Source organism: Stylophora pistillata, chromosome 4 (assembly GCF_964205215.1).
Source record: "Stylophora pistillata chromosome 4, jaStyPist1.2, whole genome shotgun sequence".
Taxonomy (NCBI): Eukaryota; Metazoa; Cnidaria; class Anthozoa; order Scleractinia; family Pocilloporidae; genus Stylophora; species Stylophora pistillata.
The window spans coordinates 44,685,952-44,713,351 of record NC_142522.1 but is presented as its reverse complement, the minus strand read 5'-3'; the positions used below and the strand labels follow the sequence as shown (position 1 = coordinate 44,713,351).

The window sequence follows — 27,400 nt, the reverse complement described above, 5'->3', positions numbered from 1 at the left end:
ATGCAGATTAGACAACTGTAATTCTCTGTTGTATGGTCTTCCGAAACATTTAGTCCATAGATTGCAATAAGCCCAGAATTGTGCGGCACGGCTGATCTTATGTGGTCGCAAGCATGATCACGTTACTCCTTTACTGAGGGAACTGCACTGGCTCCCCGTGGAGCAGAGGATTACTTTTAAAATCTTGCTTGGAACTCCTCTACAACCCAAGCTGTGATTCACATGATTCACCGATGGGCACAAGTGACTGTCGGAAACGGCGCCACCGTGAGAGCCACACTATACGGTTATAGGAAGGCTTTTGATCTTATAGATCATGACATTTTAGTTAGGAAGCTGACCGTCTTGGAGATACCCAAACAGATAATTAATTGGATCATAGATTTTTTTATCGGGCCGTTTTCAGCGAATTAAACTTGCAAAGGGTTGTTTTCCGAGTGGGAGTCCGTTCCGTCTGGCGTCCCACAAGGAACAAAGCTAGGGCCGTGGTTATTTCTTGTGCTTATTAATGATCTTGAAGTAAGTAGTGGCATAAATGCCAAAATGTGGAAATATGTTGATGACACTACGACCTCAGAAGTTGTCGTCAAAGGAAAGGCAAGTATTTCGCAAAGGATAGCTGACCGTGTAATGAAATGGTCCTCTAAAAATAGAGTACAACTGAACAATGATAAATGTAAAGAGCTTCGAATTACCTTCAGTAAACAAAAGCCGGAGTTTCCTCCAATTATAGCTAATGGGAAAGGTGTGGAGACCGTAAAGTCAGCAAAACTCCCTGGGGTCACCATAAGTGATGACCTGTCATGGAACGAGCATGTTAGTGAGGTTATAAACAAGGCCTCTAAACGTTTGTATTTTTTGGTGCAGCTTAAGAGGGCGAGACTCCCGACAACTGAATTAGTCTTATTCTATTGCACTTCCATTCGATCTGTACTTAGTTATGCGGTACCTGCGTTCTATTACTCGCTGCCATTGTATCTCAAGACGAAACTGGAGCGTGTCCAGAAAAGGGCGCTGGCTATTATTTTCCCGGGGAAAGACTACAGCGATGCTTTAGTCAGCACTAAAAATCCAAGCATTGAACATTACAATGAAAATATTTGTAAGAAGACCTTTAATTCTATTTTAAATAGAGTAACCGGTTAAGAACTCTTTTACCCTCAGCCCATAAGTCGTCTTACCATCTAAGACGATGCAGGCGTTTTGGAACACCAAGGTGGAAAATAAATAGGTTCAGGGACACATTTTTAATGAAATCTTGTATTGAGCATGATATTATATAAATATAGCTTTATTAATTTTAATAATAGGTTTCATTATTTTACAGTATTCAATTTTACTTTTATAGGCTTATTATTATTCTTACATTAGTCATACTATTAGATATTCTGTTACAATTTTTGTAAATACGCAATTCAGCCCCTTAGAGGGCTGCCATGTATTTATTTGTGAAATAAACCTTTACCATCTTATTTTTTACTTTTAAAGCTTTAAATAATTTATGCCCTAGTTATATCAGGGATTTGTTAGAAACTTATAAGCGTACTAGGTCTTTGCGATCATCGAGTAAGAACTTGTTAGTGATTCCTCGCTCCAAGTTGAAATCTTATGGGGATTTCGCCTTTTCTGTCTCTGCACCTAAGCTGTGGAATGACATTCCTGAAACCATAAAATGTAGTAGACATCTTAACACTTTTAAGCGTAATCTTAAAACTTATCTTTTTAAGCGTTATTTTAATGAATGATTACGTTTGATTATTATTTTACTTTTTACCTTGATTGTGAAGCACCTTAGAGCTTTGGGATAGGGCGCTATATAAATTGTCATTTATTATCATTTATTATAAGCATTTCAAGCGAAGAAGATATAACATCGAGCAAACCATGTGACTCAACGTAAAGCCTTCATCAAAATGACCTCTTCTTTCATGATAATAATAATGGTAAATATGTTGCTTCTTTTATCTTTTTTAGTTCAAGAAAGTATGTTTTGTTTTACTTGTTTGATAGTAGTAACTTTATTAGGGTGTATAACAGCCACTTTGTTCCACTGGCATACTCAAACTGTAATGGTTATTCCATCGTTCAGTGATTGTGATATCTTAGACAAAGCTAATTATTTGACTGTAAAACCTGTACATGTATATAACGATGCAGAAGTTACAATAAATATTACAAATAATACCAGATCTCGTTATTCAAGGTTTGTTTATTATAATTATAGACGAGTCAACTCCTAGATGTACAGTATCTCCGTTTTAGTTGTACCACTTAAATTTATTTTCTATGAAGATCTGCACACTTGAAACCAAAGAAATGACGACAAGACCAAACAAATTTGATTGATATAAAAATTAAAGATTTTATTGAAGAGAACCGCGAGGTCACGCAGGTATGCGTCTAGTTTCTATGGAAAAGAAATCAATCAAGAAAACGGGAGATAGTTATTATAATAATATTAGTATTACATGCAACACATCACAAATTTCAGTTTTGAAATGACACTTATTTCATAGAATGCATCTAGCTTGAAAAGTGTGTTAAGCAGCAGATTGTTTTTATGATCATTATCATTCAACAGCAAAATGTGAAAAATACATCTAAATTTACCGAAATTTTGAATGTTAAAAAGGTACCGTGTCGAGCCGCCGTGACTCAATCACTTTTCGCCTTATACCTTCTAGGCAAAGGCAAATAAAACATTCATTTGACCGCGATGTAAGGGTCTTTTCTTCATGCCTATCTACCTTACAACTTTTGTGACTTAAGTGTCGTAGTTGAAGCGTAATTTCTGGGACCATTGTACTGTATTTTTTACTTGACATACGATATGAGTAGCCCTGATTGTGTGGATTCATGGTATAAATTCACTTCAAACCTACAATTGCCAATGCATCGGTCTGGAAACTAAGAAGTATTTGAAATTTAGTTTACTGCGTTTTTCCACTTAGATAGGAAAATATTTCTTTGTAACCATTTTTTAACATCGTCGAGAAAAGAAATCAATATAGATGACATTGTTACACCAAATGTTGCCGATTCTTTGATTAATATCGATCTCAGTATTGATCATATTCTCTTAGTAGGGAGTCTAGCCAGTATTTTAAAATACTGTTTTTTCTGGTGTGAAGTAGTTTGAAAAACATTAAAAGAAGGCCAACCAAGTAACATTCAAGCTGCTGTAGACAGTTTTTCCAGGCAGTCTCTATCCAATGGCTTCCAACTCAACGAAAGTAAATATAAAGAGATCAGGGTCTGTTTTGCAATGAAAAGTAAATATAAAGAGATCAGGGTCTGTTTTGCAATGAAAAGTAAATATAAAGAGATCAGGGTCTGTTTTGCAATGAAAAGTAAATATAAAGAGATCAGGGTCTGTTTTGCAATGAAAAGTAAATATAAAGAGATCAGGGTCTGTTTTGCAATGAAAAGTAAATATAAAGAGATCAGGGTCTGTTTTGCAATGAAAAGTAAATATAAAGAGATCAGGGTCTGTTTTGCAATGAAAAGTAAATATAAAGAGATCAGGGTCTGTTTTGCAATGAAAAGTAAATATAAAGAGATCAGGGTCTGTTTTGCAATGAAAAGTAAATATAAAGAGATCAGGGTCTGTTTTGCAATGAAAAGTAAATATAAAGAGATCAGGGTCTGTTTTGCAATGAAAAGTAAATATAAAGAGATCAGGGTCTGTTTTGCAATGAAAAGTAAATATAAAGAGATCAGGGTCTGTTTTGCAATGAAAAGTAAATATAAAGAGATCAGGGTCTGTTTTGCAATGAAGTAGTCTACTAAATATAACAACTTTGTTGAAGTAAACGGCAAGCCCCTCGAAGTAGTTTCTAGTTCTAAAATCCTGGGACTGAATATTAGTAATGATCTCAAATGGAACGGACATATCTCTGAATTAGTACATACATACATACATAAACTTTATTGAAGTGTCAAGGTATTTAGCTATAAATGAGTAACATGAGTATAATATAAGATTAAATAGAGTATATGTAAAAATATTAAGGATATATTCTCAAAATATCCTTAATATGTATAAAAAGCATCTATATAAAATTTTTACAGACAATCATATAAGCAGCAATAGAATGTATATACAGAATTTAGAAAGTTAAAAGTCTAGAAAATTTATAAGACGAAATTTAAATAGAGTACTACTTCCCGCCTTTATTGCTTAGGGCAATTTAATAGATCGAAAGTTGCTCGGAAAGAACTCAATCTATTCTACTGAACCGGTGTATCCGGTCCCTTCGGAAATATGCTTGTCCAGTTTTCCACCGTGCACTACCAGCTTATCTGGACGACGATTGGGAACGTCTACAAAGACGCGCTCTTCAGATCATTTACCCTACCTTGTTTTATGCTGAAGCCCTCAACTCGTCAGGATTACCTATACTATCTTAAAGAAGAGAGGAAATCTCGAAACTCTTCGTCCGGCGAGATCTATACAAATGAGGGACACAAATTACATTCACTTTTGCCAGAAGTGGACATATCTACGTACGGCCTTAGGAACCAAAGACCATATAAATTACCAAGATGTATGACTGAACGTTGCAAGAACAGTTTCATTCTGAGTCACGTTTTTAATAACTAGACATTTAGTTGATTGCATTCATATTTTTAATTAGATATTACATTAGAGGGTCCTTATTTTCCTATCGTATTATTTACATATATTAGTGATTGTAAGCTAGACGTAATTCAGGCAATGGCTGCTATGTTTTTAGTCAATAAACTATCTATCTATCGATCTATCTTAGTGTTCTATTGTTGTGCCAACATAGCTGAATCACGTAGCGCTCCTGTTAAATTGTCCTCGTTACAATAATTTAGAACTGAATCATCAGAGTCATTTAACACTTTTGTAACATTTCAAGTCTTTCTTTTAAAATTACCTCAACATGCTTTAATAATCAGGACTTTTTTCCTCCTGCAGATAAACGGAACCCAAATCATTTCGGTTTGAACAAAGATACTACACTCAATAATGAAAATAAAAAGAGTATTTGTCTACACGTTTCTTACCAACCAACCTTAGTCGTCCGGTTTCTTTTTAGGACTTTTTTGACTGACTTTTGAAACGTGATTACTCTAGTGATAACAACCGACTATATCTTTCTTTATTTACACGGAGTATGTTATGTTTACATTAGTCACGATCTCGCTGTGGTTCTTCACTAACAATTAACCTACGAACCTACAAGCAAACTGGAAGCTTCTTGAACAATTTTGTGTACGCGTCAGTTCAATTGTCATGTTGTGACATGAGGCTTTGGGAATTCAGAAAAGAGGAGAGGCAAAGGAAAATTAGGATCCTTACTCACAAAACCTCTGATCATCCATATCTTTGACGACGCTCATCACTTTGACGCCAATACGTGTGATTGAGCCACTAACCAATTTACAGCCCAAAATATCACGAGGACTCTAGTAAATATCTCCACAAACGGATCATATTTCCTTTAATGACCAATGTACTATTCATTTCAATTTGTGCTATTTGCGTGTTCGATGGTTACCTTGTAATACAAACATTGCCAGAGGATTGATTAAAGATATATTTCCTCCACTTTTCAACGTTTGAATAAAACTTATGGGCAAAATATTTTCATACTCTACAATTCTGTATGTCAATCGCTTGTGTCCAAATGTTTAAAATAAGAAACTAAGGAAATTTAGGAAGCGTAGCTTTCTACTTATTCCTATTCTTCTTTTCGTCTTTTGCAGAAACTGTGATGTTCGTACACTAGATTAATAATAAATATCTGGCGTAGGGTTCTGTCAAATTACTTCTTCAAACTAAAGTTGTTTATGTTTCCATTCTGAATGCGGGTTAGAATGTAAGAGTCAACACTAACTGAGCGGCTTTAATAAACTATGCCCAACCGGCACATCACTGATTAGAATTTTCTTTAGCGAGCTGGATATACTTAATAGATCCTTAAATGCTTGCCAAAATAATGATTTTGGAATTGCAATTACAGAATATATGTGATGTATATATGGGTGTTTGATTACAGAATACATGTGATGTATATACGGGTGTTTGATTCCATCCGTTATTATCTTTTCACCTTGGGAGAGAATAACAATCTTGCTTCGATTCAACATTTAAACAAGGTCTTAACCTTCACTTCATTTTGTAGCTGTGGGTGGTAACTTCGAATATATTATGCTTTTACATTATTGATATTACAGGTGTAAAACTCATTTGATGTGAGTGAGTTAGACTTGAGTTTTAGCAGTCGGCGATGAGAACACAGCCTCAAAATGTACGCCAACCAACTCTTAGCCAAGCTACTTTGTGTGTTTATATCCAGCTCTTTCTGTGTTGCACAACCGTAAGTATTTTCTTTACTGTCTATAACATGCTTCTAACAGGTACATTAAAAACTTGAAAAGGAGGGAACAAGGTCTTTTGCCATAGTTTTTATGTAAAATAATGATAACGACATATCTATCGAAGCTACGAAAGTGAGAATTGATCTTTTAATGTCATTTTTGTTGCATGTAGATGTAATGAAGTTTTGTGAGCTTTCTGGATAACTGCAATATTACCAATGAAGCTAAAAAGACTCGGATTTAAGTATTTTCCCTTATTGATGTTAGCTATTCGATTATTTGTCAGCACAGGTTTAGCGAGTATCATACGATATAAAATGCCACCAGAGTATACTATGTGAACGTCGACTTTGAAATTTAACCTTTAAGCAGCAAGCAATAATATTGGCAAAAGCAATCTTGTCTTGGTGACTAGGAGGTGATCATGTGGTGTTAAGCCCAGCGTGTGGAAGACCTAAAGCAGCGATGAGAATATGATTATTTCATGTTGATTATTTTCTTCATTGGATTCTTGCTGATCAGTCCTGCATGGCTTTTACTTAATACCCTCAACACTGTTATTTGTTGTACTTGTACATGTCTGGCATATTTTTGACGTCTGGTCATTTTCAAGTTCCATTGAAACAGGCCAGAGGCTTTCATAGTGTTCGTCGGTTAAGATTTTTAGTTCGTGATTTCTAAATAAAAACGACCAGGGCAATATGGGCTAACGTGTAGGAACTTTGCAAACTAAACTTGCTAGTGGGTGCCATTTACCTTTATCATTTTAGAATTCATTCAATAAGCTTACGATGTTTTTCATTCTGATTTCCACTTCGCTTTTCTTCCCAGCAGAAGAACTAATATGAATGATACCTCCAAACAGTGGATTATAAATTCCTCTACAATCTTCCAAAATTTGATGAAGGATTATGATCCATCGATTGCTCCATTTACTCCAGGTAAGTCCTTAGCAGCTGGATCACTGGACTCCACTCACGGTAATTTTTCGACAAAGGTTGCTCTGTTCTGCCAGTCTTAGGGACAATCCCTGCTATTATTAGGATACAGCCGGTTATTTTCTTGTTCGGACTCAAAAGTGACCGCCATGAGACATACTTACCAGTTCGCCTGAGAGAAACTTCGAGTTAAACACCGTTTGGCACCAACAGTAGTGTTTCGTAACCTTAACTTCTTAGGCCTCTAATACATAATAATTATGGAGCTTCTACTTTTACTTTCATTGCATCGAAAATATGGGAGACTATTCCACTGTATCTAAAAAAACTATGTTATCATCGCTTCTCCAAAGAATTTAAGCTATATCTGCTAACTTCACAACCTGCTTCTTAGAATGCATTGATTTAGTTTACTTTAGTTTCTTTGTTCTTAGTCTTTGTTCTTTTGATTCATTATAAAAAAAAAAATTAATTCTCTTTCTTTTAACTTAATTAAATTTTTATTTATTTATTTACTTATTTACTCCCTTCTCTATGCTCTTTGTTTATAATATTCATTGTGTATAAATACCTTGGTTAGTGTAAATATAGATTTAAAGTAAAGTAAGTCTTGTGTAAATGTTAAGATACACCAGTTAATTATACGTGACAGTGGCCAACTCGAAAGCTATGCTACTTTGGTCACTGTGCAAATTTTACTTTTGATTATTGATGTAATTTACTGTTTCTTATATATTCTGACTTTTATAATCTGTAGTAACCTCTTGAAATAGTGCGAATAAAGAGTTTCTTCGTAATTTATTCCTCACTTAAGCCTCATCGTATTAAACTAAATTTACTTGTTGAACAAAATTGAGTACTAAGAAAGATTAAGTCTTGGACCGGTTTCCTCTATAAACCAAAATAGCTCTATGTATATAACACTATGTTATGTCTAGTTCATAAGTGCACGTGAACAGGAGATCATTAGCTTCAGTAGCTGTATTAATGACTCTAGTTATTTTCTTACTTGTGGTCGCGTCAGTTAAGAGACTTTGCTAAGAACTGATACTGTAACTTCAGATACTTCCTCGGCCCAGGTCTCGTTTTCTATCAAGTTAGGACAAGCTGCTTTTTTCCGGGTGAAGACCGCTGAGTCTATCAGTGTTCAACTGTTTCAGATAAGCCGGTACAGGTGGCACTCACACTTGAAATCCTGGCTTTTGGCGAGGTGAAGGAAGCAAAAATGGTAATATGATCTTTCATAACAAAAATACTTCTAAAAACGGTAACTCGATAACGGAATCGATATTCCTGAAGTATGGATGCTTGCTATCAAAAAGCATAACAAACGATCAGTAACAAAGCGGATCTATGAGGCCGGAAAAAACATCTAATAGTTGGAATATTCATGAGGATCGAAATGCACCATAACACACCAGCCAAGCGCACCATAACACACCAGCCAAGGTGTTATAAAAAGCGACACTTTTTAAAAGCTCTCGACCTCATCGCTTAACGAAGACTAGCAGTATAACAATCAAAACACGATTGATTTGCCTGATTCTTACATAGTGAGACAAACGATAAAAGTATCCTTATTTTGATTCTTGATGCAACTGAAAATAATTTCTCGTTTTTGAAATATTTAGATATCAAAGCAAAATTGATCAAAGTACTTTAACTGTGGAACAGTTAATTGGGTGAAGAATAAATGAACGAAGCGATGTATTTTATCAATATGTGATAGAGAGGCTGAAAACGATACAGAGCTTCAACAAGAATTGAACCCTCTGTGAACTCGCAGCTCCTTGAAGATCATTTTTTTTCTAACAGGAATACGGTCTAGATTTATATTTCCTTCAAGCTTGGACAGATATCAGACTCGCTCAAGGTCAAGGTAGGAATTTCGAATTCAGTGGAAATGACATCAAGAAGATCTGGACACCAGACACCTACTTTATGAATGCCAAGAAAACAGAGATTAAAAACGTAAGTTTTCCGTTTTAAATTTATATTAGCAGCTTTTACATTTAATAATTATTCGCTGAAGGCGAGGTGAATATCGTCGAATAATCCCCGAGACGTACGAAGTCGAGGGGATTACTCGATAATATTCACCGAACCTGAGGCGAATGATTGTTTTAGTATAATTTCAGAGCTGAACAACAGAGAAATTTCTAAAATCATAACATCTTAGTAACATTTATTAAACTTTTATTTTAACATTTTATAAACCGCGTGGAGCGGTTTCTTCAGCGTCATATAAGGAACCGCTCGACCAATCAGATTGCTGGAAACTCTTTGCTCAGCTCTGAAATTATACTAATTAGTTTTAAGAAAATTTCTATGTAGCAATTCCACGCTTTATCCCAAAAATTAATAATTATCTCCTCCACAAACGTTACATTTGGCGATTAGACAGAGGATGTCAATTTTTAAAATCGCCGATTTTAGAGTCCCTAGCCCTTAAAAAACTTTAACATTTTACCTATTTTCATAAAGGTGATGAAGGACAATCAAATGGTGTTCATCATGCCTAACGGATTGGTAGTACAGATGTCCAGGTAAATTAGCCGGTAAATGTTTTGTTGCAAAAAAACTCGTTTTCAGTCCCCACGAAAGCGCTAGCAAGCTTGAGACATATGATACAATGCGCTTCCGTCAAAGCCCTGGCAGGGACGACTGGGAACTAGACCCAAGTGTAGGCCATGTACACTGTTATGCTTCATTGGGTCATTTTGACCCAAGAACATTTCAAGTTTCCAAAGGCAAGATTAAACATTTTAAACTCTATTTCGGGTTTTAATTGGTCCTCATCTCGCATCAGGGAAGTTACATAGACATCATTTTACTGTTGTTCATGTTAATACATTATCAGGATCACATTAGACGTTGCTTGTCACATGGAGCTGCAGATGTATCCATTTGACAGACAGAAATGTGAACTCATTATCGAGAGTTGTGAGTATTTAACTTTTCACTTCTCTAACTTCTATTTTTCCCTTTCATTATGACAGGAAGCTTTCCTCCGTGGTGACTATAAAAGAACCCAGAATGACATAAAACTGTTTTGTCGGTGATCACATTCTCTTTTGTTAAATTTTTTTACTGGGCACTCAGAGCATTTCGCTGTCTTTCGCTCTGCTTTGTTCTGTACCTCTCACTAATTTTGAACTTATTTGTTATTTAGTTTCACTGACAGAATCAAAGTTGAACTACAGCTGGGGAAACTTAGCAACGGAGAAATGCGTTGTGGATGTCTATGATGACGCCATGGCTCAATATGAGTACAAAGGAGTGAAACTCAGCTATAAACACAAGAAGATATCCTCTGGTATGTGTCTATGCAAACAAAAGGCTATTACAATGCTCCTTGCAATATTTCAACTGAAACGCTCTGCCACCAAAACTGATGACTTGATAATCGATTGTAGCTAGCTCGCAATCAGTTTATGAAGGAAAACTGAAAGGTTTCAAGTTAACCAGGAGGATATAATCGTTATGTTTCGTTCGGTGGATTTCAAGGCGGCTCTGGTTTTGTGATCTTCAAAATAATCGCGAATAACTAGAATCAAAGTGCATTCGAAATGGGGAGAAACATTTACCTCGTGTCAAAATATTCATTAAGCACAATTATATGGAAACCTCGTACGTCTTATGATCTACTTTTCCAACAGCCGCTTTCTCCAACTTATACGCCACGTTTGTATTTGACCGCCGCACGTCATATACAGTTCTCCAAGTATACGTTCCCAGCTACATGATTGTTCTTTTATCATTTATGGCTTTGTGGATACCTAAAGATGCCGTGCCTGCCCGCGTGGCACTGGGGATAACAACTGTACTTACTATTGTGTACTTCTTGGGTAAGAGAATAAATAAACGAAATACAAAGATCAATCGCTCCGGTTCAATGTACTCATCTCTAACCCCATTTGCATCCATAACTTACAACATCCTTTTCAGAGAACTTAACTGGTTAGTCGAGGAGATGACTTTTCGTCTATGACTTTGTTAGTAGTTTGAGTTTGACGTTTACGGCAGAGAGAAAGGATAGGGAAAAAATACAATGTTTCCAGAAAGTGCAAACACATTTATTTAAGTGTACTAAAAGGTCAAAAGAAGAACCAGAATTACAATTTATGTAGTTTGTCGTTTGCCACCATGTTTTACTCCCAAGGGCTTAAGTCAAAGTTTTCTTCCAATTTACTCAATAAATGAAATAACAGAAAAATACTGAAGCAATTACTTAGATTGATAAAAACACAATTCCATTGCCAACACGATTGTAAGTAAATTAAGCTGCTATTTTGTTCTTACGTAGGAACTGTCAATAGCTCAATGCCTCGTGTGTCTTACATGAAAGCGATCGACTGCCATCTTTTTGTATCGTTTGGTTTTGTGTTTGCCACCATGTTGGAATATATCATTGTGCTGAACATCTCCGACAGAAAGAAGAGGACGATGTCTGCTGATGAGAACTTTGAAGTTAGTTTGAATGCATGCTTAGTCCTACATTGAAATGATACATCATGACTATCATGGCTCACAACCGGGTCATACGGGTCCTACATGAGTTCCCGTGAGGAATCGAAGCTCAGACCTTCAGATTCCGCGCTCCGATGCTTTACCACTTAACCACAGAGACTCTATGGTGAGCTAGGCCCATTACGAAGTTCATGATTGACGCGCGTCTTGCATACGGCTAGGATTGACAATGTCAGTAGCGTCATGCTTTGTAGAGAATAAGAAAGATGGTAAGTTGTGAGCTCGGTAAAGATTGATGAGCAATGGGCCTTGCTCGCCATAGAGTCTCTATGGCTCAGTGGTAGAGCATCGGAGCGCGGAATCCGAAGGTCTCAGCTTCGATTCCCATGGGGACTCAGAATTGTTTCTTCGTTCCATGCTCGTGACTAGTCAGACGAAAAACATCTTTCTATATTTCCTTACCAAGTTAAAAACTTACCACCTTTTTTATTCTTTACCTTCTAATTAGTTCGAAAATTAGGTTTTCAAACTGTTTTAAAGGGAAAGGAACGTGTTATTTTGGTGCTTGATAAAAAAGAAAGAAGAATTAAAGAATAACAGAGTTACTGCGTACCTTTTTCTGAAAAAGCCGGTGATCGAAAGCCCGTGTGTGGACCTCGTTATTATCATACCTTAAAACAGTGATATTAATAGCTCCCCTGTGTTATTATGAATAATCTTACATCCACTGTTTTTAGTAGTTATAGAGTAAAAAGAATATAGGCATCATTTAGTCTAAACAAACTGTGTTATTTTACAGCTTGGACTACTAAACAATCTCACATCAGACGATTCACCTCAAAATAAACGATACCAGGCAGGTGTACCAAATGCTTGTTTCCGATTGTTTTCCTGCAAAAACAAAAGAAAGAAAGGCATGTACACTCCATCCGTGAACGCAGTGGACAGATACGCGCGGGTTCTGATGCCATCTGTGTATGGAATCTTTGTTCTCGTTTACTGGGTGATCTGTGCGTTGCTGTCTCCTCAAAAAGAATCATTAGATCTTTGTTAGGTTGGTACTCCTGCGATGGGAAGAATTCGCAGAAAACATTTTCTGGCTTTGTCTCGGAAAAATTCTCATAAAATGTGCTGAATGGCTTTAATTTTAATTAATTTAGTGAAATACTACTGACGCATTCTCAGAAAAAAAAGTATCAACAAGCTTTAAACGCGGAGTTTAAATTGTGCTTCCTTATGTTTTGTTGGCATTCCTGGACTATTGTGTAAAAAATACTTTTTATGTGATAGTTTTATTGAGTCAAACTCTTTCCACATTCAGCAAGGGGTAGGAGAGTTTTCTCTGAGATAGAAATGATTAAGCGCTTGTATAAGTTTTACCAAAGAGCCATAGGGGACATAGCAGGGGAAGGAGAAGGAAAGAAGAATTACTACTCGGTCCTGTTTGAACGGGAAGTAGGTTACTTGATTGAGAGAGGGTATTTTACAATTGGTCCAAAAGTATTTCTCAAAGCCGGGAAACTATTATGTGCCGATAAATTTAGAAAGAAATAAGTGTGTACCTTCGTAATGCGTAATGATCTGCAAAGTCAACAAGAAACAAGGAACTGACAGACACCAAAACAGCGGTGATTGTTCCCTTAAGAGCTCCGTAAATTCATAAAAAATTTAAGATCTAAAGCGACTGTTCCTAAAAATAGTAGGGGACCATTTCTCGTTTTGTAGAGATCTCAAATAAGTAAGATGCGACTTTATGTCAAAGGTTTTATCGTGAAATTTCAATTTTTCAACTTTGTTGACTTACTTTACAGGTTTTGTAATTGTTTATGGTGAAAGCTGAGAAAAGCCTGGTGTATCTGAGTTAGGATTGAAACATTACAATATGCTATTTAGTGGTTTCTAGCGAGGGAATATGAATATATCATTAGGTTTGTATGTTAGATATTCCGATTATCTTCTGCATTTTTACCTTGTAATACTTGTGTAGCACCAATATAATTGCAGACCATGTGCCGATGACATAATATGAGGTGTTTCAGTACAAATTCTTAGAATTGTTTTTGGTAAAAGCTGAGAAGAGCCCGCGAATCGTAGCTAATCGAACATTCTCTTCTAGCAGCTAGTAACTGTTATGAATTTCAATTCAAAACCTAACAGGAAGGTGAAATGATGTACGGATGTTGTTAATATTAAATATATCCATCGAGGTCAATATCAATTTTAAGCGTAAAAGTTGGAAATCGTTTAACAAAGGAGTAATAAAGAGATTTTTCACCCTCTCTTGAGTACTCTTTTTTATTCCTCTTTACTTTTCATTGGTGACTATGTGATGTGGAGATCGAACTTTCAATAAAGCCTTCTAAGAAGCCAAGGAAAGCTAAGAGAGCAGCCACGCTGGGCTGTTTTGTAACTAATTTTAGAGAGTCAGCACTACTCAATAACCCGGTATAACTGGCCCTGACACCAAGTTTCATACAATAAACATGATTGTCGTGTTTTGATTTGACTACTGATGCTCACGAGTTAACAGAAAGCTCTAAGTTCCGGTGAAAAACTGCATCATTATCGTAATCTCAAGATATTTTTTCACTTCAGTTCATGTTATTGTTTTATTTACATTAGTTGCACACCAAGTTTTAAGTGTCAAACAGTAAAATTTCCTGCTGTGTTGCGTTTTAAAGAAAGCAAAAATTCAGTTATCTTTTTTTGTTTTCTTGCTTATCTTTGTACTCTTGAATTCCCTTAAGAGCTCCAACACTAATAAATATGGTGGAAATTGAACATCAAAATACCAATAAATTGCGCTAAATGTGAATTACACTTTTAAAATGGAAACTTCTGCCATGGAATCCTTCTCAGTTTAAACTGTTTGTTCCATGGTATCTTCAGTCTTCTTCTTTTTCTCCGAGTTCACTCTCAGCCTTTGCGGATAAATTATCAACAGGGCCGGGGATTGGGTACGGTTGGCTCTTCTCGCCTCACTCTCTTGGCGACAGAAAGAATTTGGCCGATAATCTTTTTCTTGAAAATTTTGATCTTCTTTTTCACTACCGCTCCGACATTTGCACGTGTAGTGGGTGTAGCATTAACACAAGGTCGAGGAGGGGGTGGTGTTGAATCGCGCCTTACTCTATGGGTAACGGACATAATCCTTCCGAGTTTTGGTAGCTTGTCGTTGACTGGTGCAGAATTTACCATGACCAAGACTCCAAAGGCTAAAATTAACAGACTCGCAGTAGGACCCATCTGTAAAGAAAAATTTAAAATAAGAAAATTAAACACTGCAGTTACCAATAGTCTCCGGGTTGAAGATGTAATTAACGTTTCTTTTAAACAACCTGTTGTGAAAATCCTGTGCTCTTCATTCAAGAGATCTTTAGTTTGAGGACGGTGCAGTGGTAAGAGTTGTTAGCTCTCAAGTGGGTCTGTTTAAGGTGTGTTTTTCAATTAATAGTCATTAATTTTCTGTCGGCTTCTGTTTACTGAATTGCTTTTAAGTATTATTCTCCAATGAAGAAGCGTTGTTCAGTATCACAATAAAGTTTATCAGAAGTGCGGCAACAAACAGGGCTGTAAGATTGATCCTTCCCTAACTCTCCTAAATTTCTTAACTCTTGGTCAAAGACAGTAATTTCCATCGGTAGCGGTATACTTTTTACGTTTAATTTTTGAACGTGTAAGAGCTTCTCAGTGGTTAATCGCAACGCAATTACTTAAATAAATATCTTTAGATCTCTCAGTAAAGATCAGGAAGTCATTTGGCTGACTGGCACAAAAGGATCACTATTGTGTTGACAAAATCACGTTCTCTGAATTTTCTAAAGGCGTAATTAGAAGGCACAGTCGGGGTTGGGCTTCTGTCAGTCGACAATTTTGCCAACGATGGAAATGCTGAAAATAAACGACCGGTTGTGTTACTCATCTAAAAGCTTAAATGAAACTTTTTAATCTGTAGATTTCAAGAAAATCCCATTTTCATTGACTGGGAGCCCACCACGTGACCTGCTAATAACTTCCTTCAAATAATGGTCTGCTTGTGCGCACTACCGTCCAACTCCGTTTTTGCTGCAAATAATATTCTGCTCATGCACACTAGTAACCACGCTCTTGTGGTCGCTCTTGTGTGAAAACATTATCAGAATCGTTGAAAAACAAGAAGACTGTAACAACCACTACGGCAACCTCTTCGATTCCTGTAGCTGAGAGTGCAGCGCAACCACTTCTCACTTCTCACTTCAGCGCAACCACTTCTCACTTCAGCGCAACCACTTCTCAGGAAGAGCATATTTTAAATGAGCTAAGTATCGAGCAATCTAACACGCAGCAGACAGTTAATTTCAACTTTTAAAGTAAACTTTCAGGGATTGTGTTAAAGCTAATTCATCAATGAATACATTTTCCCTTTTTTTTTTCGGATTTAAAATCCTTGAAGACTGTGAACTTTTTCCTGTAAGTTTCAGCCATTTGAAGGCATACATTCTGTTAATTAACAGTTGAGTGTACGTACAATTTAAAGTCGACAGAATAAATTATCCTGAGAAGGAAACCATTTGATTTCTGGCAGCAGTGCGCGCTTGCCACTTCCCCCAAAATTTGAAAACAAACTCGCTTGCCGCTTTCCCCAAAAAATTGAAGACAAACTCGGTGATCGAACGATAAAACAATTATTGAACTCGGCTATCGCAAAATATCGTGATTTGTCAGTGTCTCGCAGATCACTTATTTGCTGAAGCCGAAGGCTGAGGCAAATAATTGATCTGCTCGCCACGGACAAATCACGATATTTTGCTCAACCTCGTCCAGTAATTGTTAATTGTTTGATGTACAAACATTCGTTTGCTTTAGTTGAAAACTTTGCCGGTCTGAGTATGTTGATAACGGCGTTCGCGGTTAGAGGTCAAACTTCACTTATATCTCATATTGTCTGTGAACAAGTTAAAAAAAATATGGTTACTACACCGACTGATTTAAAAGTGTACATCTATTTGGTGTTACGGAAGGTCTATCGAGGAAGTCACATTCAACTTTCAACAGTCAGTGTTCAGATTTCTCCTAAAAGAAATCGCAATCCAAACTTACCCCGACCTTTGATCTTCTTTCAGTGATCAATTAGCCAACTTGTGCTGTCTGTTCTGTTTGGTGTAATAAAGAAAATGTGAGTTTAAAGCCGGGGGGTTCCTTCTTATTATGAAATAGCAGATCAATATCTATTGTGTTTATTCACACGATCCGATATAAAAAATCGATTTAATGAGCTGTGTTGGGATGATAATGCACCCCAAGCTGTGACAATTTTTATTGTAGACCTCTCTATCATGATTTACTCTTTAGGCAATTCAACCGGCTTAGACTAATGACTGTTAATAATATTAGAAATATTTCACTCCTTTTTGGCTTGAAAAGATGCGGCAGATGCCTAAAAATGTAGTTGTGCAAGTTCATAGACGTATTTGTTGTCCGTAAAGATAACTGTACGCGTGAGACATTTATTGCAATTAGAAATAGTTTGAGGGATCTGTGCTATGAAACATCGAATACGTACAAAACCCGTTTCATATTGTCTCATGTGTTATCCTTTTGTGGTTTTTCATTGTCAGAACTAAAAATTTGTGACTTGTATTTATAGCTTTACGTAACAAATTGTGTTTTAATCCATGTTGTAAAAATTAAATGAATAACGCAGTTGATTAGGCCTTTCTACAAATAACCCAGATTTTTAGGGGATATTTAGTAGTTTCCGATATCTTTAGAAAATATTTCAATATCAAGAAACTTTAAGGACATTTAAAAAATGTTTAATACTTAATAGTAATGATAACGTACTCAATCTCAAACATACCTTTTTCAACTCCCGCACTGTTGTTTTGAAAATATTTAACGAGTGATTACAATTCGAGTAAATCACAAAAGCAAAAATAGAGATATAGATAAGGTTTTCACGAATCAAGAAAGTTTTAAGAGGAAATTTCGAGAAAGTTACTCGGTCTATCTAGGCATATATCTTCAGAAAGGCGCTAGCTTTTGTAGTTTGTCTAAGAGACGATATTGTTTATTTGGCTTGCTAAGGTCATTTTGTAATCGCGTGCAACAATCCATGATGTCGCAGTATTGCCTTGTCATTGTTGAACTTTGAGTATCATACACGTTCGACTAAAAGCTCTTTTTCTTTTTAACAAAGCCCAGCTTTAAAAAGCTGTACCTGTCAAGTGTTAGAATCAAAGAACCAAGAGTTTTACTTTCATGACGTTCGCTTATCGTGAAATAAATGGTTTTTACCCAATTGTACTGTAGAGGTGACAAGTTCAAAAATGCCGCACGCAATGATTGAAGAGGCGAGTTTGACAAACTTTTGCAAAGTTTGAGGGGCGTGATAAAGAGTTCGACAGTGGGTTATACCAACAAAAGCTACTTACTTTCAGAAACCTGACAAAATTCCGAGGGATAGAGGTTTAGAGGAAGATATCGCAGTTTACTAAGAAGTTTTTTTCTTAGATGTTGCCACCCTATCTATGAATACAGTTTGAAACAAGCAATTAGACGTTGATGGTGCATCTAAATGTAAGTTTTGCATTTTCTCAAAATTTTGTTGTTACATTTGTCGGAGACTCTTGATCAAAGAGAAGATATTTCTATTACAATATATGTTAGCACAAGTTAGTTGCGTTCATTATTTGAGACCATGTAATGATGTAAAACTTGGATCAACTTAATAAAAACATATAAACTGACCTTAACCCCAAATTGTACTCAAATAAAATATGTCTTCAAACTGATCATTTCATCGCCGATTGAAAAGTCGATGTGATGCACCTTAAGTCCATAGCAATCTAATAACAAATCAGACAGCACTGGAATTTCGTCCTCAGTAAAGGCTTGCACTGGTATCTGTAAAACAATGATAACATAGAATCTTATTAATACCTGAATTTTTTGAAGCCCTATCAATTTTCAGAAATGCTTTAGTCGTCAGTTTTGAAACTATGCTATGACTTTTTTCTTTACACAGCTCTCTGAACATATTATCATCACATTTCCCATATGTCTTGATACCTGGTTTTGTTAGAGCGCTGCCGGAATGCCAAGATAGACATGACATTGAATCTTGCTAGAAAGCAATTTGTTTTTCCGGCTGAATATTCCTAACTGCTTTTTGAACTAATTTTAAGACCTACGATTGGGTACTGTGAACGTGCAGACGAGGGAAGTCGTAAGAAGTGACTGACTGATGTTTCGAAAACTTTAACGAAAGTCATCATTGGAGTTAGAGTGAAGAGCTGTAGTAAGCCGAGCGTAATAAGTTCGTTTCGTGTAAATTAAACTGATTGGTTAATTTTCCCCATGATGTTATTGGCTTTAAGAGCGCTCAAGTAACTTAAATGGGTCGTTATCGGTCGGCTTCGATCTTTCGATGTGACCGTCAGTGTCCTAAGTTAGCGAACTGGTCTTCCAGACTCATTCTTTTAAATGAATATGCGCTAGTGTCTTCTCTGTTTTTATTCTTTTATTGACAGCCATTTTAAAATCTTATCAGCTCTCACCGTTGTGATTTATTCACAAACTGCACCATTCTATGCTCTAAATTGCATATTCTCCCCAGCTAATGAGAAAGTCTCACGACCACACAACAACCAATCTAATGTAATACTTGTGATTTCAAGTCAAACTCGCGCGCGCGCTCGTTTGATTTTGAAATCACATGCTCCCAGTCATTAAAAGGAGAGACCTAGCTCTACTGTAAATTACTCATAAAGCCGTCTACGATGATGTCTGGCCTGATTACTTACGCCTTAAATTCCATATTGTCAACGTCTATAATTTAAGATCTCTTGAAGCCCTAAAGTTAGCTATTCCAACTGAAAGCGGCACTTTTCAGGACTCAGCAGCGAGACTGTTTAATACTTTACCTGATAGCTTTAGGCAAGAGCCTGATTATAACAATTTCATTAGGTTAGCGAAGAAGCTCATGTTCTCCGACGGAGCAAGCATATAACTGAATATCATTATTGTTTTTAACCATGCCGTTTTTTTTAACTGTACATATCTTATTGTAATCGTTTTTATTGTAATCAGATTTTTCTTTGTAATAATATAGTGTAGCTAGGTCATTAGTAGGCGAAGAGCCACCTTGTAGAAGTACTACTAATAACCGCCTCCCGGTTAGCTCAATGGATAGAGCGCTGGACTGTTGTGCGGGAGGTCGAGGGTTCGAGCCCCGGCCGGACCAACACTCAGGGTCTTAAAATAATTGAGAAGAATATGCTACCTTTCTATAACAACAAAAAATGGTTAGATATTCTAGTCTTCTTGGATAGGGACGAATAAATGGAGGAATAAATTTCATCATGTTTAAGGCTGAGAATGTGTCAACGGTTCGAACGAAAGACGGGAAGGATTACGAGTGTGATAGCTTTGGTGTAATGGTTACTGCTGTCGACCCGGCGATATTCAACAAAGAAAGAATATAAACCAGACTCAGGTAGTTCTTCTAACTCTTGCCAACGCCCGGATGTTAATTTCTTGATTTAAGTGTGGAGTCAGTAGTGCAGGGGACAGGATTGAATTCAATCAGTATGATTCCTTTTGTGGGTTCCCTGTGAATGGAAAACAACAACAACATCAACAAATACTAAAACATGTCGATTGTGAAACATTTTCATGTTATACTCCACTCCGATTCTCGTATTGTTGAAATGGAACGGTCACCTTCTCTCCTGTGGTCCATGGAATTTAAGGGAAATTTTTCTAGAGACGGGATAGTAGGCTGCTTTAAAAACCAGCCGCAACCAAAAACTGCCGTAGTCAACCTTGTTTGATTTGAGAGAATTGCATGAGAAGTTATTTCATGTTTAGTCTATACTATAAAAACAACAGAAAACACCAATAAACTTTAATAATTGGTGGTCCATCGGTCTCGATGATGACGTCTATGTGCGTGGGTGGGTTCGTTGATGACTGAGGAGTCCAAAGCGGGAACGGCAAACACGTCCATAGTGGGAGCAGGGAAACTGGCCTGGAGGTTTGGGTGTCTCTGCTGCTGCCTTACTTTTAGCGCGAGCCTCAGTGACATTGGCTCGCCGGTGTGCTTCGAAGGCTTTTGTTGCTTCGCGCGTCAATGCACACCATCCAGTGCGATCCTGTGCACACTCCTCAAGCTGCTTTGTTGCGATGCCAGTGTAGGCGATGTTGGCCTTGATGCAGTCTTTAAAGCGCTTCAGTGGCCTGCCTTGCTTTCTCTTTCCCTCACTGAGCACTCCGTAGAGGAGTTGCTTTGGGACTCTGTCACTGTCCATTCGAATGATATGCCCCGTCCATCTGAGCTGGGCTTTGAGAATCATAGCCTCTATGCTGGTGGTTTCTGCACGGTCCAAGACCTCAAGGTTTGTGATCATGTCCTGCCATTTGATGCCCAGGATTGAGCGCAAGCTCCGCATGTGGAAGCGCTCCAGCAGTTTGATGTGTCTTCTGTATAGGGTCCAGGTCTCACAACCATAGAGGAGACTGGTGAGGACAACTGTCTTGTAGACCCTGAGCTTGGTAGACTACTGGATGTTGTGTTGGTTCAGCACACGAGCTCGCAGTCTGCCCAGGGATTGGCTTGCCTTACAGATCCTGGCGTTAATCTCTTTGTCAAGGGAGCCGTCGCTGGAAATGACACTGTCGAGGTATTTGAATTCCTCTACAGTCCTCAGTTCCGTTCCCTCGATAGAGATAGACGGGCGGTGGTCTGTTGCGAGAGGACTGGGCTGGAACAGCACTTCTGTTTTTCCCAGGCTAATGGTGAGGCCAAACAGGCGGGATGCTTCAGCAAACTTGTCGACAGTGAGCTGGAGGGTGGATTCTGTATGAGCCATGAGGGCACAGTCGTCGGCAAAGAGGGCCTCTAGGATCAGTTTCTCAATTGTCTTGATTTTAGCATTGAGGCGTCGAAGGTCAAAGGGAGTTCCGTCCAGTCTGTACCTTATGTATACTCCGTCCTCGATGTCTCTGACAGTGTGGCTGAGAACGCAGGCGAAGAAGAGGTTAAACAGTACTGGGGCAAGGACACATCCCTGTTTCACACCGTTGGTAATCTCAAAGGGTTCAGACGCCTCACCTCCAGAAAGCACTAGACCCGTCATTCTGTCATGAAATAGAGGGATCAGGGTCACAAACTTCCTAGGGCAACCAAGTTTTTGAAGAACTGTCCACAGTGCAGCTCTGTTGACAGTGTCAAACGCCTTGGTCAGGTCGACAAATACTGCATACAGATCCATATTATGTTCCCTGCAGTTCTCCTGTACTTGCCGGACCGCAAAGATCATGTCAGTTGTGCTGCGGCCTGGACGGAATCCACACTGGGCTTCTGGTAGGTTGTGCTCAGAGATGTTGAAGATCAGGCGATTTAGGATGATGCGCGCCAGGATCTTACCAGCAATAGACAGGAGTGATATGCCCCGGTAGTTGCCACAGTCAGATTTGCTGCCCTTGTTTTTGTACAGGGAGATGATTGTGGCGTCTCTGAACTCCTGGGGAATGTCCTCTTCCTCCCATATGCTGCAGAGGAGGCTGTGGAAGGCGTTAAGGGTTACTGGTCCTGCAGCCTTGTAGATTTCTGCAGGGATCCCATCCTTGCCGGGGGCTTTTCCTGAGCTGGTCTGCTTGATGGCCTTCTGGACCTCCTCCATGCTGGGAGGGAGGTCGAGGCTGTCTATTTTGGGTCTCTGAGGGATCTGGTCCAGTGCTTCATTGCTAACAGTAGAGGATCTGTTGAGAAGGATGTTGAGGTGTTCCCTCCATCTTTCGTTGATGGCGTTCTTCTCCTTCAGTAGAGTGCCATTTGTTGACAGGAGAGGGGTTGTGTTAGGCCGGGAAGGTCCGTACACTGCCTTGATGGTGCTGAAGAACATCTTAGAGTTTTTCATATCAGCCCATAGTCGAACCTCTTGGGCCTTGTTCTTCCACCATTCATCCTGCATGTGGCGTAGGGTGGTCTGGGCTCGGTGCTGAAGGTGTTTGAAGTGATCACGCTTAGAGATGGAGGAAGGATCATTCTGCCAGGCCACAAATGCCTTCTGCTTCTCGTCTAAGCGCTGGGTGATGGCTTGATCATTCTCATCGAACTAGTCCTGGTGCACTCTCTTCTTTGGACCAAGTATCGACTGAGCTGATCCCTTCACCATCGAGCTAAACTGGTCCCATTGTTGTGTAGGGCTTCCAGTGAGTGGTCCGTGGGAGGTTATCTTGTCGTCCAGGCTGTTCACAAAGTGGTCTCAGTGGTCTGAATGGTTGACTTTGGCGATGTTGAATGACGGCCGGTTGAGCTTGGGCTTCTTCTGACGAGTTGGGGCGATGTAGAGCTTGACGACAGATCTGACGAGTCGATGGTCAGTCCAACATTCTGCTCCTCGCATGGCCCTGTTAGTCCTGAAGTCTCTAGCATATCGTCTGCGGCAGGTAATGTAATCAATCAGGTGCCACTGTTTGGACCTTGGATGCATCCAAGTTGATTTGTACTTGTCAGCTTGCCGAAACAGGGTGTTGGTGATTGTCAGGTTGTTCTCTGCACATAGGCTCAGAAGTAGCAGGCCGTTGGAGTTCATCTTCCCCATTCCATGTGGTCCCAGCACGCCATTCCAGTTCGTGTAGTCAGAGCCGACTCTTGCGTTAAAGTCGCCCTGCAGTAAGAGTGTATCTCCGCTGGGTACTGGGTACTTCCTTTACGAGGTTATTCAGATCCTCATAGAAGGTTTCCTTTGCTTCATCACTGCTGGTCATCGTTGGTGCGTATGCACTGATGATTGTAATATGTCGGGAGGCGTTTAGTGGAAAACGAAGCTTCATTAGGCGTTCGTTGATGGTAGAAGGGAGGTATGGCAGCTGCTTCAGAATTGAAGTCTTGATTGCCAAACCTATCCCATAGATTCTTTCTTCGGCTTGAGCTTTGCCTTTCCAGAAGAAGGTGTATCCTCCTTTGAGCTCAGCAACGGATCCTTCATCTGCTAGCCTAGTTTCACTGAGTGCGACAATGTCGAGGCTGTAGCGTGACAGTTCTTTAGCAACAAGGGCTGTTCTCCTCTCTGGCCTTGTTGAAGTTTCCCTGTCCATAGGTGTTCGGACGTTCCATGCTCCGAAAATCATCTGTTTCATTCTCTTTGTGTTTCGACCGCAAAAGGGGTAACACTGCCAGCCGCGGTAGACTGGCCAGTAGGTGATGGGACAAGCAATGTTTGGGACACCTTTTCTAGTCTCCTCCCTCGTTGGAGGGTGAGCAGTGCTATCCTAAACAGGGCTGTTCAGTCACCTGAGAAAACGCCGAACTCTTCTGTTGTCCCAGGGTCAGAAAGAAGAGCAACTCTTATCTCCAGGCCGCCTACGTGCAGGGTTGGAGCTACAACTGCCAGTGGGTACCTCCACCTGTTGCTTCGCCCTTTCCCCATCGCTGTAGGATTTTGATGATAGCGGTATACAGAAGAAGAGTTGAGATGTTCAGAAAAAGTTGCACATAGAGAACCTTTGCGGGAGGTTGTTTATAGTGGGAGGGTCGTTGCACGCGGGCGATCCCACTCTCTCAGCCTAGGAAGTTGAATTCCAGTGGTACGTAGAGACGTCACGACCGGAAGCTTCTTTGGCTGCAGTAGATGACCCCGACGTGTTCTGTGTCATGTCGTGCTCTTGGCGCTCTACAACACCTTGCTGTCCCCGTCTTCGTAGCCGTTGGATCAGATTATCTCTTCCGCCCAGTCCGCCGGGTTCAGTCTTCACATGCTTGGGTAGACATTCCCTAGTTCACCGAGGGTTTCAGACCTGACGGCTACCCTCACCTGGTTTAGCCCGCCTGTCGAGGCGGTTTGCCGGGGTGTGGCCGCTGCGCGTGCTACAGCTACTTGGAGCCACAGGTGAGAGTTGAGTGCCAGGTGCGGACCAAAGCGGATGGACCACCCTGGAGGGTGCGACATGTCTCCCCGTCAGAGGTACTACCACTCCCTGGCACCCCATACACCACTAATTCTGTTAAGTTCCAAGTGTACAATTTCCGAACCCAACTAGATTGGCTAGTAATGCTTTAATAAACACATGGTTTTAACAACTGTGAGTATATGAAAATCTTATCTGTGAGTGCGGTTTTTTAAGAAATCAATATAAAAAACGATCTTTGCAGTAATGAGCAGTACAAAAGCCTCATTTTGATTACTGCTTAGGTAGTGCTCATTACTGCAAAGATCGCTTCCATCTTTAAATACGTGGTTTTGTTATGTTAAGAGCTCATTTACTATTATAACATTTACCTCGTTCAGTTATTGGGCAAAGTGAGCATAAAGTTGCGCAAGCTGTATAAAACAAAGTCGCTTCAAACTACTCGTTCGCTCTCTGTCAGCTAGCATTGACCATTGGGCATATGTTTTAGTTATTTTTTTTCTCCTTGATAATCTTGCATTTACCAGAGAATGATACACAAGTCCATTAATTAGGAAAAAAACTCCGAGTCGACAACTGATATCGAAACTCATTCATCGCCTTGGACGGTCAATTGCAAGATCCGAAAGTTCATTCTTTCCTGTGTTGCTGATCCTTGAGAATCTACTGTTATATATCTCCTAACTCATCACTTCTTCATTCTTATCATCCGTCTTTTCGACAGTAAGCTTCGGAAATGTGAAGATGATTTACACACTATTGACAGTCAAAGGGTTAACTGTTACTATGAGAGGGACAAATTGCTTTTCTTTATACTATCGGCCGATGTGTAAACTCTGTTGCTTAAACAGGATAGTAAGGAGGCAAGAAAGTATATTATAATCCAAGGGTTAACACGGACAGGCTTCATGTCAACTTCATTTGACCCTGATACACCAGGCGTGAATCCAAAGTATCTTGCAGTATTGGGGTAAATTAACGAGGGATTAACTAAGCATCTACACTTAGCTGAAGTACTTGTTTAACCGTCCAATGTCTTTGTTTTAGTTTCGCTTTTATTCTGAATTCAGAGTGCGACGATAAAATAATACTCATCATATTACAATATAAATGTTTGTTGTCTTACTTTGATATCTCTTGTATTCACAACACTACAATTTCAAATTACAAATAAAACAATCTGCCTTGTTGTGTCATTTTCATTCGAGGTGAGATACGCATAGTAAAACATATAATTTAATTCAAAATTATAATTGAAGGAGTCTTTGTTCTCCATCCGTATGACTCAGTTTCGAGCACATTGTCGATTTTCCTCATCCCACCGAGACTGCGCTGTATATGCAGTCCTTGTCATACACACGAGTTCATTTATCACCTTGGACTACCCTTTAATCACCGGCTGTAATACCGGTAAGACTGCTGATTTCTGTTCCGAGACATCTTTCGCAGCATGTGCATGACGGCAAGTTGAATGGGTCTCATCTTCCAGCAATAAATTACAGGGTTCAAAGATGAATTCAGATAGAAGGGAATTAGTGATAAAAGATAAAATATTTTCAAAGCAGTACTTGTGCCACTGATTCAATACAAGTAAAAAAAGGCAAATAACAGATTAAAAACACGAGATATACGTAGAATACGCCAACTGGAGATTCAATGAGGGCAGCAAAATTTGCCATTTCATGACCATTGGACAGACCCTCTTCTTGCATTTGCATCTGATTCTTATGCCGTCGAATAGTTAGATATCTCCTGATGTATACCACCAATTAAAGCATGAAGACAAACGCTGCAGTGGCTGAAATGAAAATATTCCAAGTGACGCGCGATTCCCACAAAATCATTAAAGAAAAAAATGCACCATACACCCGAATGGAGATTACCACAATAACAACACGCTTGTGAGTCACAAGCTCCTGGTATCTGAGATGAAGATGAACAGCTAAAATCCTGTCTACACTCACAGCCAAAACACCGAGGAATGAATCAGTTGAAAAGACAGAACCACTAATATTCATGATGCAGTGACTTCGTTACAGCCGGGACTGTGTGGTTGTAACCATTTGACCAGAAGTGCTGTTTGAAATAGTAGAGCAAATAAACGAACACCAACATCAGAAAAAGCTAAATTCAACAACAGGGTTTTTAGAGTTTTTTTCATCGTCGAAGTTTTGTGTATCGCGTAAATTGTCACAAAGTTTAATGCGATCGTGGTGTACGTTAGAAAATTGTTGAAGATACAGCTTGCGATCAAAGTTGAACGAAGAGCTTTAAGTTCGGTGTACTCGGGGAAATACCGCGAAGACTCGTTCCAATACAGTTCGTTCATAATGTTTAATCTCTCTCACTTATCTTGAACGCAAGTAATGAGCACCACTTATGTAGTAGTCAAAATGAGGCCTAGGTAGTGCTCTTTTCTGCGAAGTTCGCTTTTTATTTTCATTTTTTTTAAACTGCACAAATATGATTTTTATATATTATCCAACTACACTTCGTAGAGTACAAATAACGCCCTAGACGAGTACAAATATCACGTGGTATTTGTACTCTAGAGTACCGGTTAAACCGGTTTTCTCGCATCGCGCAAGCGAAGAATTGGATTGCAGTTACGGAAAAAAAATGGCTGACATTTTGAATGATATTTCCGACGAAGAAGAGTCAGAGTGGCTGGCAAATATAGATCCAAGTTTATAAGATGAATCAAACGAAGAAAACCAGTTAGACGACCAGGAAATTTCTCCATTTAT

General features: G+C 38.9%; 2 protein-coding genes across 7 annotated transcripts in view; one reads left to right on the top strand and one right to left on the bottom strand.

The window, feature by feature from the left end:
* Positions 1–5,819: 5,819 nt before the first annotated feature.
* Positions 5,820–14,038, top strand: LOC111326675 (gamma-aminobutyric acid receptor subunit rho-2). 4 transcript variants are annotated; one of them, XM_022930734.2, is made up of 10 exons: positions 5,820–6,350; positions 7,186–7,292; positions 8,450–8,517; positions 9,105–9,260; positions 9,774–9,835; positions 10,150–10,232; positions 10,462–10,605; positions 10,949–11,137; positions 11,596–11,759; positions 12,559–14,038. In XM_022930734.2, exons 1-10 carry the CDS (start codon positions 6,280–6,282, stop codon positions 12,811–12,813), a joined length of 1,299 nt encoding a protein of 432 aa, XP_022786469.1. In that variant the 5' UTR covers positions 5,820–6,279; the 3' UTR covers positions 12,814–14,038. The 4 variants fall into 4 exon arrangements, with proteins under 4 accessions (XP_022786469.1, XP_022786468.1, XP_088613509.1 ...); XM_022930733.2 differs by having other exon boundaries at positions 7,183–7,292; XM_088757383.1 differs by lacking the exon at positions 8,450–8,517 and having other exon boundaries at positions 5,827–6,350.
* Positions 14,039–14,354: 316 nt separating this feature from the next.
* LOC111326676 (uncharacterized) overlaps positions 14,355–27,400 on the bottom strand; it is a 25,662-nt gene continuing 12,616 nt past the window's right edge. For all 3 annotated transcript variants that reach the window (XR_002694465.2, XR_016000145.1, XM_088757384.1), the window contains 3 exons: positions 18,489–18,644; positions 16,839–16,891; positions 14,355–15,005 (listed from right to left, as the gene is read on the bottom strand). Coding sequence is in view for 1 of the 3 variants with exons in the window: in XM_088757384.1 (XP_088613510.1) it covers positions 18,507–18,644 (138 nt within the window). In the remaining 2 variants the exon portion in view is untranslated. The remainder of the gene's footprint in view (positions 15,006–16,838; positions 16,892–18,488; positions 18,645–27,400) is intronic.